Source organism: Eurosta solidaginis, chromosome 1, assembly GCF_040869045.1.
Source record: "Eurosta solidaginis isolate ZX-2024a chromosome 1, ASM4086904v1, whole genome shotgun sequence".
In the NCBI taxonomy this organism is placed as follows: Eukaryota; Metazoa; Arthropoda; class Insecta; order Diptera; family Tephritidae; genus Eurosta; species Eurosta solidaginis.
The window spans coordinates 204,677,549-204,698,900 of record NC_090319.1 but is presented as its reverse complement, the minus strand read 5'-3'; the positions used below and the strand labels follow the sequence as shown (position 1 = coordinate 204,698,900).

The 21,352-nt window shown below is 33.5% G+C and overlaps 1 protein-coding gene across 6 annotated transcripts in view; it reads right to left on the bottom strand.

Moving 5' to 3' along the window:
- LOC137240702 (acetylcholine receptor subunit alpha-like) overlaps positions 1-20,869 on the bottom strand; it is a 339,359-nt gene extending 318,490 nt beyond the window's left edge. For 2 of the 6 annotated variants that reach the window (XM_067767323.1, XM_067767303.1), the window contains exon 1: positions 20,629-20,789. Coding sequence is in view for 2 of the 6 variants with exons in the window: in XM_067767303.1 (XP_067623404.1) it covers positions 20,629-20,634 (6 nt within the window). In the remaining 4 variants the exon portion in view is untranslated. The other 4 variants (XM_067767312.1, XM_067767300.1, XM_067767330.1 and 1 more) reach the window with 3 other exon arrangements.
- Positions 20,870-21,352: the final 483 nt, after the last annotated feature.

Genomic DNA, 21,352 nt, shown 5'->3' with positions numbered 1-21,352 from the left:
TTTATGTGCAGCGTTATATGTGAAGAATTTACAAAAAGGAATAAAGACTAAAATTTTGTATACATTACTCCGGACTAATGAAAAAGAATTGCAATCCTCTGGGACTGCCGTCAAGGGCATAATTATTCCAAATGGAATGCATTCGTTAACAACTCTGGCTCACTTGCAGATAGATCCACTTCGAAGGGTGCTAAGCCTTCATCATCAGTACGCTTTAGGAACGCTGCGCCAACTAATCCTTCTTATCGAGTCGTGGAAAAGTATCCTTCAAATCGTGCGAAGGAGCTCAGGCTAAGGGGTTAACTGAAAATGCTATTGAAGCATTTCGTGATTGCACAACAAAACGAACTGATCGTTAAACAGTACAAAATTCTTTATTAAAAATCAAAATTGAATAATTAAAAATCCTGATTCTCCACTTAGTTTTAAGTTTAATGGGAACAACGGATATACATATATTTCATTTTCATTTATTTATTTATACTTTTTAACTCAGAGTTAACCTGACTTGTGGGGTTTAACTCATAATTTTTGACGCATATTAGTTATACCTACATATATGACACTGCTTTATTTTTGCTTGGTTTCCAAGCTTGAAAAACTGACGAAACTTTATCGGAAAAGTAAATTACAATAACAATAACTCATATGGTGAAAAACGGATGAACGTGTCTCTTGAAACCCAAATACATCGGATGTCTATAAGCTTTCGTTTTTAGATACTACAGAATGTAGGTAATCCAAATATATTGAAATTGGGGCGTGATTTAAAGAAAAATTTTTATCTCGCGTTCCATGCAGGAACATGAATCACGCCCCAATTCCAATATATTTGGATTGCATACATTCTGTAGTATCTAAAAACGAAAGCTTATAGAAATCCGATGTATTTGGGTTTCACGAGACACGTTCATTTCAGGTGTGTCTCGCGAGCTATCGATATGGAAAAAACGTCGATCCAAACAAGAAGGTAAATATATTAATGTCTTACTAATTGTTCGATGCTCTGAGCTCGTATTTTATATTGAAAAGGCCTTAAAAAATTAAGTATAATATAACTCAATGTGATTCGACGCGTTTTTTGTGAGTTTGATCGTTTTTAAATTTTACTTCTATAACTGTGTAACGTTAAAGACCAAATAAAGGAAAATGTTTTATTGTAAAAAATTTAAAAAACGGGAAACAATCAAAAATTTCTTTTTTTCCTATAGACTTTAGTCTAGTTTAGAGAGACATAGTGATTGATATTAAAATCCCTATCGTTTGACCCCATTTCGGAATTTAATTTATGTAACATTAAAGACCGATTTCTCCAACTTTTAAAATTCCTTTTGGGAACCGCAAAGCCGGGCACAAATCAATAAAATTACATTGCTAATTTAAAAAAAAAAAAATGAACAAGCATGGCGAATACAGGGGTAAAAAATGGCTGCATTATTGAAAAAACGAAGAGAGGAATCGAAAGCTACAGAAATGTTGTTGTCCGTCACACGAAGTGATCGTGTCATTGCAGAGCGTCGTAAAGCAACACGTGAACGAGTTAAAAAATGCAGAGACAGAGAAAAGAAAACTGGAACACAAGAGAACCATCGAACTGAAACTATAAACAAGAGCCGGCCACACAAATACTAAAACAATTGCATAAGTATGTGTAAAAATTGAGTGACAACTCCCCACAGTGAGCTAAACGAAAATGTTGACTGTGAACTTTGAAATTAAAAAGGACTTTGGTTCTTTGATTTCAAGCTAATCCTGACTATATTTACTTATGTATATTCGCGGAGGTCGAGCTAGACAGATAAAACTTTTTTATAAAAGGAGGTATGGTGTTTATTCAATGCAAAATTTACTTTAAAAAATTCACTTTTCATTAAGAAAGACCTTTAAAACAAAGTAAATGTAAAGATAGAAATATATATTTTCAAAACATAAAGTTATTCAATAAAAAAATTTATGAAAATTAATAAAACTAAGTAGAACGTATAAAAATATATTTATATTAAATTGTCAATATTTATTTATAATTAATTAATTATTAATAATTAATATTTAAATTGTCAATATCAATATGTATGTTCAAAGGAACTTAATAATACTAACTAAAACGTTTTAAAAGTCACTTTAACATTGCAGTATATTGTTTTCATTATGTGCCCAAAAAGTAGCATGGACTTTTCCTTTTGCATTCTCTGTTGATTTTAGTGAGTGACAAGCGAAAGCAAACGATTGTGATCACACATCGTTAGTGTCGGTGTGTAAATACGAACTCAAATTGCACAATGTGCAGCTTTTGGCCGGCTTTACTATAAACAACAGCTATAAAAATTTAAGCAATCTCGGTAAGCTGCTAAAAAGGTAACGCAAGCTTTTCCTATTTTTCACCAAGAAAACAAAAAGCTGTATTGGTAAAAGTGATTAATGATGTTGATGAAAAAACTCGTAGAGAATTAATAAATGTCATACAACTGCCTCGAAATAAAAGAGAATACGTCCAAAATTATGAATGAGTGGATGACATTCAGGCATATTTGAATCGAGATGATATTTCACGTACATCACCTAAAGCAAAGGTTGTCAAACGCTACCCATGCCCAAAAACTGGAAAGATGGTAATACTTCCAACAAAACATATGGGACTCACTATGAAAGAAACATATGCGATATTTGTTGAACATCAAAAAAATGAAAAAAACGTGAGTCTCTCAATTTGTTTCTACGTGATTCTCTCCCGCATCCCATGTGCTTAATCTAATATGTTAATTTTTTCCACACTTAGAATGGTGCAGCCTGACCGTTTTTTGTGAACATCGCCCAAAAAATTCATATTAAATTGATACACGATTTCATCGAAGCCGTTGCTGCGTTTCATAAGATATTCCATTTTATAGTGATAGTTTTGTGCAGAGATTTTTGTGCTACGATGCTACCAAAAACTGTTGATTTGGACGATGCGACAAATGCACGGGTATAACAAACGAGAATCTGCATCGGGAAGGTGGGAATATCGCGCTTGATCCCGAAGCTAGTTGGGTAATTTGGAAAAAAGATTCAGACAGAAAACGTGCTGAAAAATATAAAGAGGCTGGTCAGTTATCAGATTTGATTCTTTGACAATTCTTACAACACAGCTTCATAAAAACAGCACAACCAGACACATTCAATATGTTTGATCGAACCAGGGCATCAAGCTATGAGTTTAGTGATGAAGGTATGTTGAAGGTAGAAAATTTTGTATGTCAAGCCCAGGGAGAAGTCCAGTCCGCTCATTGGAATCAGGGTCAATTATCGTTATTTACTACTACATTTCATTACATCGAATCATTTAAGTCGAAGGTATTCGTATCTAACAGTCTCGTCAACACTAAGGAACAATCGTTTCATACATGTTCAAGCTGCCGGATTACCACAGTCGTTAAAGGTGTTGAAAATTTGGAGTGATGAACCGTCTTCCCAATTTAAAAATAAATTTATTGCTGCAATGATTCCAAAAGGATAAATTCGGTCTAAAAATATACTGGAATAATTTTGCTACCTCGCACGGTAAAGGATGTGTGGATGGCATTGGTGCAACTGCAAAAATTATTGTGCGAAAACATATTAGGGCCGAAATGAATTGGTAAACTGTGCAGTTGACTTTGTGAGGGCTTTTGATCGTACAAAGTCACAAATAATAATAGAAGAAGTGACACAAAGTGAAACCGATGAAATTAACGATGCTCTTGATATTTTACATGTATTTGCAAATGCGAAAAATTTTCGAAGCATCGCTTCATCGCATCAAATTCAAGTAGTCGATGGAAAAATAGTTACTTTTGATACGTCTAGTGAAAGATATAATTAGTTTGTTTCATCCTTTTTTTCGGTAACTTAAAAAAACATTGCAAGACTTGATCTAAACAGCGATCAATCAAATCACGATGCTCGAAAATCCAACTGCCTTCCCTATGTATGTATATGTGTCAATGTAATTTTTATTTTTCTGTAGCCTTTTGTCAGTGGATAGTGGAGGTATTACTTGATCTACTATACAGGTCGATAGGTATTGAGTCGTGTAACCCAGTGGTATGCATAACTCCAATATTTAGGATTTTTGACATAGCTCCTTTTAGATCGAGGGGTGCGATATGTACGTTGAATTGAATTCAATTGAATAAATATTTAATTTTCAAGCTTACTATTATTTTACTTTGTTTTATATCTTTTTATTCACTATATTCTCCAAGGAGATCGAATGGTAATGTTAAAGACTTTTTCTGTGTAGCGTTACAGACCCGTATACTTTGAATCATAGACTTGCCGGAAACATTTTTTTCCAAAAGTTAAAATAGTTGCCGTTTCTTTCAACCTTGGTCTTGAATAAAATGCTTTGTTTAAGTTTTTTAGTTGGCAGGATGAGCTGAATTTTCCGTAAGTGTAACGTTACTACGTAACGCACTTCCAAATAAGGTAACATTAAAGACCATTTAAAACTGGCTGTATCTTGAAAACAACAAAGAACTTAAGAAAAGTGTATAGGTATAAAATATCGTCCCGTTTCTGCGTTAGCCTCGTATCTACAATAGAACAATTTTTCAGAAACTAAAAAAAACGTTTGTTTTTCTTCAGTAAAACAAAGTTAACTACTTAAACGCTTTTCGTTTTCGTTTTATAGCAATTGATAGCTAGCCACTTTATCTTGTTGGTTCCTAGTGACTAGTTAAACGTAAAATCTCATTTTGTTAGTTACGAGTTTACTGCCTGCATATCTTGGTGCATGCAAACAGCAGATACGAGGTTACTGCATACTTAGAAATATATGTGTCTATGTGTCTACAATTTTTGTGCAAATAAAGAGTAAATTTATTTCACTTCAAAATATAGCTTTATTCACAGAAACAAATTAGTTCAACATAACCTAACTTAACATAACTTAATCGAGACTTAATTTAGTTTATAAGTACTTCAAAACCAAAAGTTTAATTTCTTCTTCTTCCTTTGTCATGAGTAATTAGACATAGCTTAAATACCCATAGAAGATGTGATAATCCTGAAGAATTGACTTTTTCATGCTTTGAAGATCTTCATATTTCCTAATTGGTATTGGTACTGAGTTGGAATAAAGAGGCGAAATATTTTTAGATATATCAATGTTTGCTTTTCTTTGAGTTGGCATAGTCCAATCGTTGTCATAATCCAATTTGAAGTACATACCAAAATAATTATATTGTGACGAATATGAGTGACTCCAGGTGATACTCACATCCCTAGTCTGATGCTAAGTAAATGAAGTCACAACAACAATAAAGCAGACAGTCACTTGTATCTACATAAACGAATAAAACATTATGTCTACACATATGTACGTACACGCAGCAGAGAAGAGATGCTCCCAAAAGTATGCAATTGTAATTGTTGAAGTGTCGCTCACAAATGCACGCATATGAGAAGCTATATACGTGCATCTGTAGCTATAATTATATGGCGGCAACTAACTAAATTCTGGAAGCGCCTAGAAGATGCCACGAGGAAATCAAAGAGTATAAAAGCACCAGCGGTAGAGGCGCTATAATCAGTTTTCGATTGAGACGCTATCTAGCGAGCAATAGCAGTTTCATTTAAGCTATCAGTTTGGTTATTAAGCCAGCTAGTTTCAAAGTATAAGTGTTATTGTGAAGTACTTTAATGAAGCCCATTTTTCCATTATTCAGTATTGGAGTTATTTATTCAACGGTTTAGTGATACGAACTTAGAAAAAGGGCAAATAAGAGGATTTGCAAGTAAATTCGTTAAAATATTTTAAGCATTTTAAATCTGTTACTTGGGGATCGCCTGCCTTAATACCTTGTCTTAGAATTGTGCTTTTTCGTTCATTTCAGAGATTCGGTTCTTTCGTTCTTTTTTTGATGAACGAACAAGTTGTTCTTTTTGTCATCTGTTCCTTTTTTTTCAAGCAAATTTGTTCACTGCTGCTCACACCCACGCAATAGTCAACAAGTATAGATGGGGGTGCATATGCATCAATGCTTTGTGTAGGTATATTTAAATGTGTTATGAATAAATAAGTTAATATATATCTGTATAATTAACTTCAAAAAAAGTTATAAATTTCGGAAGATCCAGGAAGTTGAAAGAGTACAGGCACAAATTGTAAATATGAACTTTTCAAATTTAATAAATGTAATAATTAGTTTCTTGCAAAACATGTTTTTCATAAATACATCCACACATGTCGCATAAGTGGCATCATATCGACATTCGTGCTCACTGTGAATTTCTATGTATGTATGAATTTACAATGTTCGCGATCGAGAAGAGAGAAAGAATAACATTAGATAAAACGAACTAAAAGAACAAATAGAACCGAAATCGAAGATCTAGTTCACTTGTTAAGTTGAGAGGCCCGGTCAATTGAACAGGTTCAGAACGAACCGATCCAACTCTTCCTGGTCTAAGAGATTTGTAAAATTGTACTCCAGAAAAGTTTTTGAAGAATTTGTGATCAATATAGAACATTTTATACGGCTTTGAGCTTCTAGCGTCTGTCACAATCCGAACGAAATCAGCGGGAACATAGTACCTACATTTCTTTTGATTTCTTTTTTCTTTCGATCATTGAATGTAATGAGTCACATTCCATCTGAGTATGACCAACAGTTAAATATTTCTCATATATGGTCGTGTTATATTTCATCGTAATTTCTTGCAATGCATTGGCCAATGTAACATTACGGTTTTGAGCACTGCAATCATCACTAAATAAAACTGTTGGAATGCTCAGATTTTTTGTGCGCTTTTCCTTGCACTCTGGCTCTTCTGACTAAGTTTTTCTCTCATTTATCTGGTTTTCCTTGCCCTTTCTTCCTATTTTTCCTAGTGATTACACCTGAACTTTCATCTACCTCCTTTCTTCGCAAAAGTATTGTAACGAATTTAGTGCAATACCTCTTATTTTCAACCTTCTACTAATGTTCAAATCACTAAACTTTGAAATTAATAACTCCAATATTGAATAATGCAAAAATGGTTTTTATTAGATTACTTGAAAATAGCACTTATACTTCGTAACTGATAGGTTGCTTAAAATCAAACTGACTGATTGTGCCTCAACTGTTGCTGCTTTTATATTGTCTGGTTTCCTCGTTGCATATTTCTAGGCTTTCTATTCTAGAATTTACTAGTTAGTTATCAGCAATAAAATTACCAGCTATAACTACGTTTATAACTTCTCATATGCGCGTGTATATGTGAGTGATACTTGCACAAATTATTGCCTTCTTTTGTGAGTATCACAGATAATATATGTGCATGTGTTTGTGCGTTTTCTCTCCGTTGCGTGTACGTACATATGTGTAGACATAATGATTGATTCGTTTATGCAGATACAAGTGACTGCTTGCTTTATTGTTGTTGTGGCTTTATTTACTTAGTATCAGATTAGTGATGTGAGTATCACTTAGTGTCACTAATATTTGTCACAGTATGTAGTTGTAATTGGTTCAGAATTGCAGAGAGTCTCCTGGTCGGAATTGTTCTCACTGTCCAAAACGTTGTGGCAATCTTTTTCAATAAATCTTCCGGTTTTCTCAACTAGAATAAAGCTTGCGTGGTTTAGAGATATTCAATCACTTTCAGTAAGATTAAACTCGCCCGTGCTTTAATCCGGGATTAATACTTCTTCACCGTCCATCGAATTTTGTGTCTAATTATAATTTAAAATATAGCTAAAGGCGAAATTTAATTATTTAAAAGCTTTATCTTACGAGCTGTTCTATCATTACAAATAAAGGATCTAAACATTCTTTGCAATTTTCTTTACTTGATATTTTTAGTCTGTATGTATAATAAACGCATCTACTAAAACAAAATAAATTTAGGTTAGAAAAATTTACACGCTTCTAGTAATGACAAAATGTGCATACACATACATACAGCATTAATACACGAACTGCACCACTTTAAGAAAAAAATTTGTTTATAGTTTCACTTTTTTATCCAACTATTTATAAAGAAATTAATTTTTAATCAAACCAACTAATAATTTTAGTTTAATGTACTAGGTGTGTATATACGAGGTATTTCTTTTAACTCACGCACTATGAATGTAGTTACGAGAAAATAGAATTAACAAAAAAAAATACTACCGTTATATTATTTTGATATACAATTTCCAGGCCACATCCAGTGATAGGTTCTCAGTGCTGACATATTAAAAAACGAATTTCTCAAAAAAGTGTAGATACGTGGTTAACGCAGAAACGGGACGATATAGCCCTGGGGTTAGTCATCAGAATAAGTAAAAAATATTCAGCTTTTGTTCAATACTTCAGAAATATGAACAGAAATATACGTATTTCTGTAACATTAAATACTAAATATTGACCATATGCGAAGACGAGACCAGACGGGACACACAAAATAAATGAGCGAGACCATGGTGGAATAACCAGGTAAAGTAAGCCGTCATTTGTCTCGCTCTAAATTCTTCTTTGTTCTGTCATTCGGTTATCTGAAAAATTTTCACCAATCTTGTCCCCGAAGTGTTATTTTTTGCATTTTCAGGAGTAAAATTTGATAGTTTTATGCGAAGACGAGACCAGACGGGACACACAAAATAAATGAGCGAGACCATGGCGGAATAACCAGGTAAATTAAGCCGTCATTTGTCTCGCTCTAAATTCTTCTTTGTTCTGTCATTCGGCTATCTGAAAAATTTTCACCAATGTTGTCCCCGAAGTGTTATTTTTTGCATTTTCAGGAGTAAAATTTGATAGTTTTATTACTTTTTTCACATAAACAAGTAGGTAAATATCGATGGACCTTTACTGGATTTATTTACAGAGATTCATCATTTGGGTATCTTTGGTGTTGGCTTCCGTAAGTAAGGCCGTGCTAAAATATTACGTTCATGTTTCCATTATGTATAAAGTGCAACAGGTCTTTGTTAAAACAAACCATTTGTATTCACGTCATCTCCAACAAGATGTTCGCCTGTGCAGCGCTACTGAAGACTTTCGAGAAATCTTTTTGTCATTCCTGCATCAAGAATACTAAAACTGTCGTATTACACCTTATTTATGTAAAAACTTCGCTAAAAAATGCATTTATAAATATAGTTAGCAAAAACTATAACTCACTGTTGTTGATTTGCACTAAAAATCAGATCACTAAGATAAGAGGAATGTTACACTTATGGATTGTAATTTAGAATATATATCGGAGCATCTTCTTGTTATAGACCAACTACCGCTAGGCTATTTTATCCTCAGACATATTTTAGTAAATAATAACTTGGTAACATTAGTAATACATTATGAATACAACTGTCAAGAGCATTTGGGGGATCTTCTGATCAAGTTTGTATGATATATAAGAAGGACATATGTTTTATTTACTTCCGACTCTCAACGACAAACCAACAGAGCAGATGGAAATAACAATGGATTTTTAGGGATGGAAACACATTTAAAAGTATTACGATCACTTCCAAGTGTGACTGTAAACCCGAAATCCATATAAGTGCGCAACGTTACTATAGTGCATCTAAATAAGGGATAACACCATTGTGAAGGATAACTAAGTGTGATATCTTCTGCGTAGACGTCAAAATTCAAAGTAATTGGATCACCTGATTTGTATTTTACTATCGCTGTCTCTTTCTATCACCCTGTCAAAACGCTTAAAAGTAGCCATATTGAACATCCTGTCAGGCATTTGACAGATAAGATATCACATTTAGTTATCATTCTCAATGGATAACACCTCTCCCTTTTATGACCGGTTTTTCGATGAAAGCTTCAACTGCAGTTGAAGTTGAGGTAAGTTTACTTTAGACGCATTAGTGAATTTTACTGATCATCACAGTTCAAGTTTTTTAGTTTTATTAGATGCCAAAAGTAATATAAGCTCAAACTGCTCCTCTGAATACCCTTTTGTATTGGCGTTAGGTGGCACTGATATGCTGAAAAAACAGTTTCTGCAATGACTTTCGTAGCAAGGTATTTATTTTTCTGCTCCTTTTTTTCAAAGCGGGTAAAAATTGTACCCCCTTCTGGTCGTTGAAAATACATCCCTACCATTTCAGATAGCGTACATCTTCTGTCCTTTTTTATTTACTTCACCTGGGGATTCCACCATGGAGCGAGACATCTTTTTGTTCATTTTGAAAACTTAATTAAAGAAAAATAAAGAACAAATACACGAAAACAAAGTAGTGTCATATAAGCATTAGGGGTGTAAACTAATTCAGACACAGCACGTTCTCCAAATGTTTTTAGAAATTTTTTATTTTTGGGCAAATAGTGAGGTAGGGTATGCCGGCCGAATAGATATAATCAAATTTACCCTCAGTTCTGAAACTATAAAAACTGAATGATGAACGTATTTTTTTTAAATTTTTTATTGCGATTTTTTTTAAACGCTTCAAGATTGAAAATATTCACATCTATATAGATTTTGCACCTAAAAGAACTACTGACCGACGAACCAGCGCGCAAAAATTAATAATCTTTTTATATATTTGTTTAGTGTTTCTGAATTCGTTTGGCTCTTTCTAGCTAATTTTTTTCTTATCGTTAGACCCAATAAAAATTACTTTCTGGCAACACTGGTAGTAATGTTTAAATACTTACATACATATGTATGTTGTGTTGAATTGGCTAGATGAAATGAGATATAAGTTACTTTGAAAATAATCAGAACAGCAAATTTGTGAGAATATTTTCCTCACATGTAGCTTATAATTTTGAACCAATTAGGTTTTTTATTTATTTATGCAGTCAATATTATTTTAGTTAAGTAACATTTTTTGTACGTGATAATCATCTGCATTTATAAATGATATTAATTGTATAAAAATGTTATTTAAGGCCTAGACTCGTTGTATAAAAAACATCAGTGAACGTTAAAGGATTCACAATATTATTATATCAACCATCTCATTTCTTTGATGCCTCATGGATTTTTCAACTCACTACTCTGTAAATTCTGATGAATGTCCACTTTGAAAGGGGCAAGTTCAGCGAATAGAATCTATAACAATCAGGCTATGATATTGGAGAATATATGTGCCTATTATTTTGCAAGGACTTGATGGCCGCACAGTGTTGCGACTGCATAGGGATTATCAAGCCCAAAGTAACAAAATAATACATAATACTCACAATTTTTCTATTACATACGAGTTTACTAGTTAATACAACTAGGTACATACATATTTTCTTCCGATGAGCAGTTGGTTATAGATACATATATATATATTTTTTTTAAGTCAGAACTTTAATATTTATATCTATTTTTCACGGCCACCCCAATACAAAATTTATATAGTTGCACATATGTATGTACATAAATACAATGTCATGTATTGCTAACACGCATGCATACACACTCATATAGTCACACATACAAATAAGCAACATAACCCGGGTAACTGAGTTTTCCATCGGATAACAAATATCCCTTGGAAAACCCCCGCATGATCTCCGGTCCGACACAAAGGAGATAATTTTTTTGCTTTCTGTTCCATTTCAACCACGGAGGAAGAAATTCGCTGCTGCTGTCTCGCCACATCACACATCAAAGGTAAACTATTATACCATCTTAACGTACAAATAAACTTATTATTGCCATTATATTAATATTAATATTTTCTTTTTATTTCATTACATATACATATTCTCCGTGCTACCACGCACCGTGGGAGAATATAAATTGGTCACACAACCACAGGTGTACACTACTCGTGTCAACATTAATTACAATAATACCAATTTTTCAGCTAGAGCCCTAATTGGCTCTCGTTCTGAGTGCTCGTTCATCACCGAACGTCTTAAACGTCGAACTAACCTGCCATCCAAGGAAATTCGCGCTCAAGTTTCCGGTATTACCAACTTATTCTCTGCACAGGTCAAAGAATCTTGTTCAATACAGTTGCGGTCCCTAATTGACCCATTATTCTCTTTGAATGCAACGGTCCTTGTCCTGCCTCAACTAATAGGGAATCTTCCAACGTGCCAGATCAATGCGATCACAAGGCAATCATTCGAGGTGGCAGATAAAAGATTATTTGTAAATGAGCAAGTGGATCTAGTTCTTGAAGGAGACTTTTACCCTCAAATCATCCTGAACGGATTGCAGAAGAATGTGCTTGGTACACTCTTAGCATAAGAAACTGTTTTCGTCTGGATTTAGACATTTGTTTTGGGGAGTTCTTAGAGCTCTTAGCAGGCGGATAGTTGTTTATCCAATGATACGTCACTGCAATAAGAGACGATTCGGTTTGTTTGCTCTTGAGCATCTGCACGGCCTGTAGGAATCCAGCCGAAAACGGTTTCTTGTGCTAAGAGTGTACCAAGCAAATTCTTCTGCAATCCGGCTCTAGCTGAAAAATTGGTATTATTGTAATTAATGTTGACACGAACAGTGCCTAGCAGTACACCTGTGGTTGTATGCGCATGACAAGGTTGCGAAGAATTGTATAGAAATACAACCACAAGGGATAATAGGGGAATATACTGTCAAAACAACTGTCACTACCATTTAAACTGGAATTTCCATCAAATATCTCTTTGGGACCATCTCTTAAAAGAGCCTGCTCTCAGTTCTTCCGGAACGAGGCACGCCTCGCAAAAAATCCTACCCTACAAACGGAGTACAATCGAGTTGTGACCGAATACGAGGAATTAGGACATAAGTCAAGTATCAACACCAAGACACCTCTGACCATTATTTCCTACCTCATAACGCCGTCATCAAAGAAAGTACCTCCACTAAAGTTCGCGTCGTATTTAACGCATCTAGTCCGACTGCAAACGGAGTAAGCCTGAACGACGTTCTTTATACGGGCCCTACCCTACAAGCGGGCTTGACGATTCTAATTCTTCGCTGGAGAAAGCGATATTGAGAAAATGTACCGACAAATTATGGTACATCCGAACCAAACAAAATATCAGCGCATAGTATTTCGTACTAGCCCTGAAAATCCCATAGGGCTTTATGAACTGAAGACTGTGGCATTTGGGATAAACTGCGCTCCCTATCTCGCTATAAGGACGCTTTTGCGATTATAAAAGGACGTCAGTGGTGGACACTGCATCTAATCAGCAATTTCTGCCAGAGATCAAATATCTCAGGCTTGCAATCAGCACTACGCAAGTGGACAGCCAATTGCGAGCAAATTCTAAAAGATATTCCTAAACCATATGTACTCAACAAAGATTTCCTGGAATTCGAAGGTGCAAGTTCAGTGAAGGCACTAGGAATAAGATGGAATGCACATAATGATGAGTTTTACTTTATCGCAGAACCAATAAAAAATTGCGACAATTTAACAAAAAGAGCGATCCTATCGGCAATCGCTAAACTGTTCGACCCATTAGGATGGCTTGCTCCAATAATAGTGGTAGCCAAAATAATCATGCAAAACATTTGGCTTGAAGGTACAAAATGGGATGAAGATGTATCACCAATTACTACAGAACCTTTATGGAAAAGTATCATGAAATTAATAAAATTGGGATACCGCGATGGACACACTTCTCCTCGCACAACAAAGTGGAAATTCATGGTTTTTGTGACGCAACAGAGAAAGCGTATACCGCGGCAGTATACCTACGAGTGGAAAACAACGACCACACAGTAAAAAGTGGAGTCTTACTTTTAATACCAGTTACTATTGAAATTAAAGATTTTTGGTATTAAATTTGTGTTTTAATTCTAAAAAGTTTTATTTTAAGACCATGAAATCTTATTGAAATAAATTTTAATCCAAAATGCTTTTGAAACAAAACTTTAATCAATGCTGATTGTCGCGTTTTAAAAATATTAATACTTTGCAGTTTTAAGCTAAGACCAAAAAAAATATTAAAGTTCGCTCTCTAATATTTTAAGTATCATTGGTTTAAAAACAAAACCAAAAAAGTATTAAGAAATTCTCTCACTCTCAATTATGTTAATGTTACTCGGCTCATTAATACTACTGGCTTAAAAGTAAAACCAGGAAAGTACTAAGACGTGCTCTCACTACCAAACCTTAATACCTTTTAGTTTTAATTTAAAATCAGAAAGGCATTAAGATGCTCTCTCCAATATTTTAAGTATTTTTGGTATTAAAACGAAACCAAAAAAGTATTAAGAAATTCTCTTACTCCCAGTTGTGTTCATTGCACTCTGCACATTAGTACTATTGGCTTAAAAGTAAAACCAGTATCACTTGTCCGACTATTGGGAAAGCGTCATGTGCACGATGTTTCTGAAAATTAAACACGAGGGACAATTGCGTTCCATTAAAATCACAAATCCTGAAAGTCCAGAGTTCTCGACGAACGAAGCAATTGTATCAAGTAAGTAATGTAAATAATTAATGAAATTTTGCAAAAGTAAATTGTATTTCTTGCCAGTTGTGGAGCAATTAAACATTAATATCGATTGTGCAATAACATTGAGAGACCGCGATGGAGCTGAAATTTTTGTGGACGATTTCCAAGAAATTATTTGCCAATATAAAAGCTGTAGCTGGTTTTTATTGGAAATAAATGAAAATTTGCCAAAGAAGGGATTACCAGTTGCTAAGAGTTTAAATCACGAGGTAAGTATAAGAATAAATGCCAAAGTTTATTTTAATTGTAGAGTATTCACCAGGAGTTGCAAAACTACCTCCGATGTGGAGATTTCTCGTGCATTCTTGAGGAATACAAAAAAACGAACAATTTAAGTGACAGCTCCCGACGTTCCTTTTGTCGAAATGTGGAAATTACCCTAAGCGTGAGGAAAAAATTGCACTAGCTGAATCAGTGATACGTCTTTTTCCAGTTTGTAAGGTTACTAACAGCAAGTTTGGAGGAATTGTAAGTACACAATAAGACTCTTAATACTACGCTAAAACGTTCCTATTAACCTTAAAAATCATTTCAGGATTTATTCTACAATCCCGAGAACAATTCAGTTATCAATAATTAAAAAAATATATGTAAATCCCTTGCTAATAGATATCAAACAAAAATGAGTATTAAATGGGAAAGTATGACATTTGAGAGTGAAATTATTTGTGATCCACTATGTAATTTAAGTTTTGAAGATATAGATTTAAGTGCACAGAAGTTTTTATCTAAGACATTTGATAAAAATATATCTTATTGACAATGAAATTTACTTAAGTTTAGAAATTTTTGGCAGTAAGAAATTTAATTTCATCTTAGAGTGCTATGAAATTTCTTCAACAGAATATTTAGAAGTAGTTGGTTTGTATAGCCTAAAAAATGTAAGACCATTTGAAGTCCACAATATACATTCGAAAATGTTTTTGTTAATGCCCTGTGAAATAACAGAATAAAATTTAGTTATACTTATCTATAAATTTAGTATTATATAATTTATATAAATAAAACATGCATTTATATTTAAATAATTAAATTGGGTTTTTATTTTCAGCGCTCTTCAAAATAATACTCATTTTAATAAATATCAAATTTCAAAGATTTACTTGAAGAGGACTATGCATGGGCTTATAATTTTTTTGACCAGTGTACGTTTAAAAAAACTTCCGGTTGGTTTCAATAAAAACAATTTACTAAATTCAATTACATTTGTGATTTGGATTCAATGCCTTTTTAGCATTAAAATAACATTTATGGGCTTATTTCAGCACGAAAAAGTATTAAATCCAGTACAATTTTGCCTTGGATTCAATGCCTCTCTGGCATTAAAATATCAACTATGGGTTTATTTTAATACCAATAATGTACTACATCCAATTCTATTTTGGCTTAACTTTAATTCCAGTTATTATTAAATCTATTTCGGTACACGGATAGATCCAAAACCATTTTAGTTTTATTTTAAAACCATAAAATTTATAGAAATTAGTCCCATGGTTTGTTTTTCAGAGAGAATATTTGAATGAATTTCCCTCTCTTTGCTAAAACCAGCACGGTTTTAATATTATAATTTCTGGCATTGTTATATATAAACGCCAAATTGCTATTAAAAGTAAACTAAAATTTTTACAGTGCAAGTTCTCATCAATTTGCTGTTGGCAAAAACAAAAGCTGCGGTAAAAACCATCTCACTTCCCCGCCTGGAATTATGTGGAGCCGTACTACTCTCCGAAATGGTGGAAACAATTCTAACAAATCTAAACTTAGGGAGTCCAAAAACCTACTTATGGACAGATTCAACGATTGCACTGACATGGATACGAAAGCCCCCTTGTTCGTGGTCAACTTTCGTAGTGCATCGTATTACGAAAATCGTCGACAAGTTTGGAAAGGATAACTGGCGCCATGTGGATTCCGGATCAAATCCAGCCGACATGGCTAGCAGTGGTGTTCGCTGTGGTGGCAGGGACCTTCTTGGTTACAAGAAGACATCTCAAAATGGCCTACACAAGATACAAATTACAGCACAATAATAGAGAAAAAAGGGTGGAAGCTCATATAGTCACGACCAAAATGAATTGTGAAATTCTGGACAGATTTTCGAATCTACCCAGAGCTTTGCGGGTGATATCTTATGTCTTGAGATTCTTCGTGTCTGGTTTCATCAGATGAAATACAAACAACGACACAACGTTTAGTGAGATTATATCAACTGCAATTTTATACAACAGAATATGTCTCAACAATAGTCAAGCTCTAGGCCAGATCAAATATATAGAAATTTAAACCACAAAATTATTATTTGTAAACATATATTTGTCAATTTTTATTTTTGTCGATATTTCGACTTCATTCTGAAGTCATCTTAAGGACTGAAAAACATTAATAATATTAAAAACAAGAAACATGTAATATTTCCAAAGCACACACTTACACCGTGGAATGCACCTGGTCGACTAACTTAACAATTTAAAAAATATACATAAGTACAAAGGAAGAGTGTTTAAGGAACTAAAAAACAGTAATGTTAAAAAAATATTACACAAACACAAAACGTTAATTTACAAGTGGGCGACGCCAAACATGATGAAGTGTACAAACGGACAAACTCTCACGGACCATTTTTATTGCTGCTTATTAAATTCCTGTAGGCAGAGGCGCACTACTCTGTATCCGCTGCGTGTACGTATATATGTGTAGACATAATGATTGATTCGTTTATGTAGATACAAGTGCCTGTTTGCTTTATTGTTGTTGTGGCTTTATTTACTTAGTATCAGATTAGTGATGTGAGTATCACTTAGTGTCACTAATATTTGTCACAGTATGTAGTTGTAATTGGTTCAGAATTGCAGAGAGACTCCTGGTTGGAATTGTTCTCACTGTCCAAAACGTTGTGGCAATCTTTTTCAATAAATCTTACGGTTTTCTCAACTAGAATAAAGATTGCGTGGTTTAGAGATATTCAATCACTTTCAGTAAGGTTAAACTCGCCCGTGCTTTCATCCGGGATTAATACTTCTTCATCGTCCATCGAGTTTTGTGTCTAATTATAATTTAAAATATAGCTAATGGCGAAATTTAATTATTTAAACGGTTTATATTACGAGCTGTTCTCTCATTACAAATAAAGGATCTAAACTTTCTTTGCAATTTTCTTTACTTGATATTTTTAGTCTGTATGTATAATATACGCATCTACTAAAACAAAATAAATTTAAATTAGAAAAATTTGCACGCTTCTAATAATGACAAAATGTGCATCCATATACATATAACATTAATACACGAACTGCACCACTTTAAGAAAAAAATTTGTTTATAGTTTCACTTTTTTATCCAACTACTTATAAAGAAATTAATTTTTAATCAAACCAATAATAATTTTAGTTTAATGTACTAGGTGTGTAGATACGAGGTATTTCTTTTAACTCACGCACTATGAATGTAGTTACGAGGAAATAGAATTAACAAACAAAAATACTACCGTTATATTATTTTGACATACAATTGCCAGGCCACATCCAGTGATAGGTTCTGAGTGCTGCCATATCAAAAAACGAATTTCTCAAAAGAGTGTAGATACGTGGTTACCGCAGAAACGGGACGATATAGCCCTGGGGTTAGTCATCAGAATAAGTAAAAAATATTCAGCTTTTGTTCAATACTTCAGAAATATGAACAGAAATATACGTATTTCTGTAACATTAAAGACTAAATATTGACCATGTGCGAAGACGAGACCAGACGGGACACACAAAATAAATGAGCGAGACCATGGTGGAATAACCAGGTAAAGTAAGCCGTCATTTGTCTCGCTCTAAATTCTTCTTTGTCCTGTCATTCGGCTATCTGAGAAATTTTCACCAATGTTGTCCCCGAAGTGTTATTTTTTGCATTTTCAGGAGTAAAATTTGATAGTTTTATGCGAAGACGAGACCAGACGGGACACACAAAATAAATGAGCGAGACCATGGTGGAATAACCAGGTAAAGTAAGCCGTCATTTGTCTCGCTCTAAATTCTTCTTTGTTCTGTCATTCGGCTATCTAAAAATTTTTCACCAATGTTGTCCCCGAAGTGTAATTTTTTGCATTTTCAGGAGTAAAATTTGACAAGTAGGTAAATATCGATGGACCTTTACTGGATTTAATTACAGAGATTCATCATTTGGGTATCTTTGGTGTTGGCTTCCGTAAGTAAGGCCGTGCTAAAATATTACGTTCATGTTTCCATTATGTATAAAGTGCAACAGGTCTTTGTTAAAACAAACCATTTGTATTCACGTCATATCCATCTTGTTCGCCTGTACAGCGCTACTGAAAACTTTCGAGAAATCTTTTTGTCGTTCCTGCATCAAGAATACTAAAACTGTCGTACTACACCTTATTTATGTAAAAACTTCGCTAAAAAATGGATTTATAAATATAGTTAGCAAAAATTGTACCTCACTGTTGTTGATTTGCACTAAAAATCAGATCACTAAGATAAGAGGAATGTTACACTTATGGATTGTAATTTAGAATATATATCGGAACATCTTCTTGTTATAGACCAACTGCCGCTAGGCTATTTTATCTTCAGACATATTTTAGTAAATAATAACTTGGTAACATTAGTAATACATTATGAATACAACTGTCAAGAGCTTTTGGGGGATCTTCTGATCAAGTTTGTATGATATATAAGAAATACATATGTTTTATTTACTTCCGACTCTCAACGACAAATCAACAGAGCAGATGGAAATAACAATGGATTTTTAGGGATGGAAACACATTTAAAAGTATTACGATCACTTCCAAGTGTGACTGTAAACCCGAAATCCATATAAGTGCGCAACGTTACTATAGTGCATCTAAATAAGGGATAACACCATTGTGAATGATAACTAAGTGTGATATCTTCTGCATAGACGTCAAAATTCAAAGTGATTGGATCACCTGATTTGTATTTTACTATCGCTGTCTCTTTCTATCACCCTGTCAAAACGCTTAAAAGTAGCCATATTGAACATCCTGTCAGGCATTTGAAAGATAAGATATCACATTTAGTTATCATTCACAATGGATAACACCTCTCCCTTTTATGACCGGGTTTTCGATGAAAGCTTCAACTGCAGTTGAAGTTGAGGTAAGTTTACTTTAGACGCATTAGGGAATTTTACTGATCATCACAGTTCAAGGTTTTTAATTTTATTAGATGCCAAAAGTAATATAAGCTCAAACTGCTCCTCTGTATCCCCTTTTGTATTGGCGTTAGGTGGCACTGATATGCTGAAAAAACAGTTTCTGCAATGACTTTCGTAGCAAGGTATTTATTTTTCTGCTCCTTTTTTTCAAAGCGGGTAAAAATTGTACCCTCTTCTGACCGTTGAAAATACATCCCTACCATTTCAGATAGCGTACATCTTCTGTCCTTTTTTATTTACTTCACCTGGTGATTCCACCATGGAGCGAGACATGTTTTTGTTCATTTTGAAAACTTTATTTTTCGTCAAATTGTTTACAATAAAATGAAAGAAAATAATGCGGAAAAATTCTAGATTCCTTGTTGGCTTAAATGACTTCCACGGCACGTTGATTTTCGATTTGTATTTATGCACACATTTTTTCAAAAAAAAAAATAAATTTTTGATTGTTAAAAAAAATACCGAAAAAACAGCCGAATGTCACAAAAACCTAACGAAATACAAACTGGCTCGTTTGTTTTTAACAAAGTAGATTTTTAGTTTCTTGTATTTTCTTTGTTTTTTGGAATATAGTTTACACACTTACACCAGTACTGAAGCCGTATTAGGAGGGAGTGCGACAAAAAATTTAAGAAAAAATGCAAGAAAAAATACACGAAAACAAAGTAGTGTCATATAGGCATTAGGGGTGTAAACTAATTCTGACACAGCACGTTCTCCAAATGTTTTTAGAAATTTTTTATTTTTGGGCAAATAGTGAGGTAGGGTATGCCGGCCGAATAGATATAATCAAATTTACCCTCAGTTCTGAAACTATAAAAACTGAATGATGAACGTATTTTTTTAAATTTTTTATTGCGATTTTTTTTTAAACGCTGCAAGATTGAAAATATTCACATCTTTATAGATTTTGCACCTAAAAGACCTACTGACCGACCAACCAGCGCGCAAAAATTAACAATCTTTTTATGTATTTTGTTTAGTGTTTCTGAATTCGTTTGGCTCTTTCTAGCTAATTTTTTTCTTATCGTTAGACCCAATAAAAATTACTTTCTGGCAACACTGGTAGTAATGTTTAAATACTTACATACATATGTATGTTGTGTTGAATTGGCTAGATGAAATGAGATATAAGTTACTGTGAAAATAATCAGAACAGCAAATTTGTGAGAATATTTTCCTCACATGTAGCTTATAAATTTGAACCAATTAGGTTTTTTATTTATTTATGCAGTCAATATTATTTTAGTTAACTAACATTTCTTGTACGTGATAATCATCTGCATTTATAAATGATATTAATTGTATAAAAATGTTATTTAAGGCCTAGACTCGTTGTATAAAAAACAGCATTGAACGTTAAAGGATTCACAATATTATTATATCAACCATCTCATTTCTTTGATGCCTCATGGATTTTTCAACTCACTACTCTGTAAATTCTGATGAATGCCCACATTGAAAGGGGCACGTTCAGCAAATAGAATCTATAACAATCAGGCTATGATATTGGAGAATATATGTGCCTATTATTTTGCAAGGACTTGATGGCCGCACAGTGTTGCGACTGCATAGGGATTATCAAGCCCAAAGTAACAAAATAATACATAATACTCACAATTTTTCTATTACATAAGAGTTTGCAAGTTAATACAACTACATATATATTTTCTTCCGATGAGCAGTTGGTTATAGATACATATATATATTTTTTTTTATGTCAGAACTTTAATATTTATATCTATTTTTCACGACCAACCCAATACAAAATTTATTTAGTTGCACATATGTATGTACATAAATACAATATC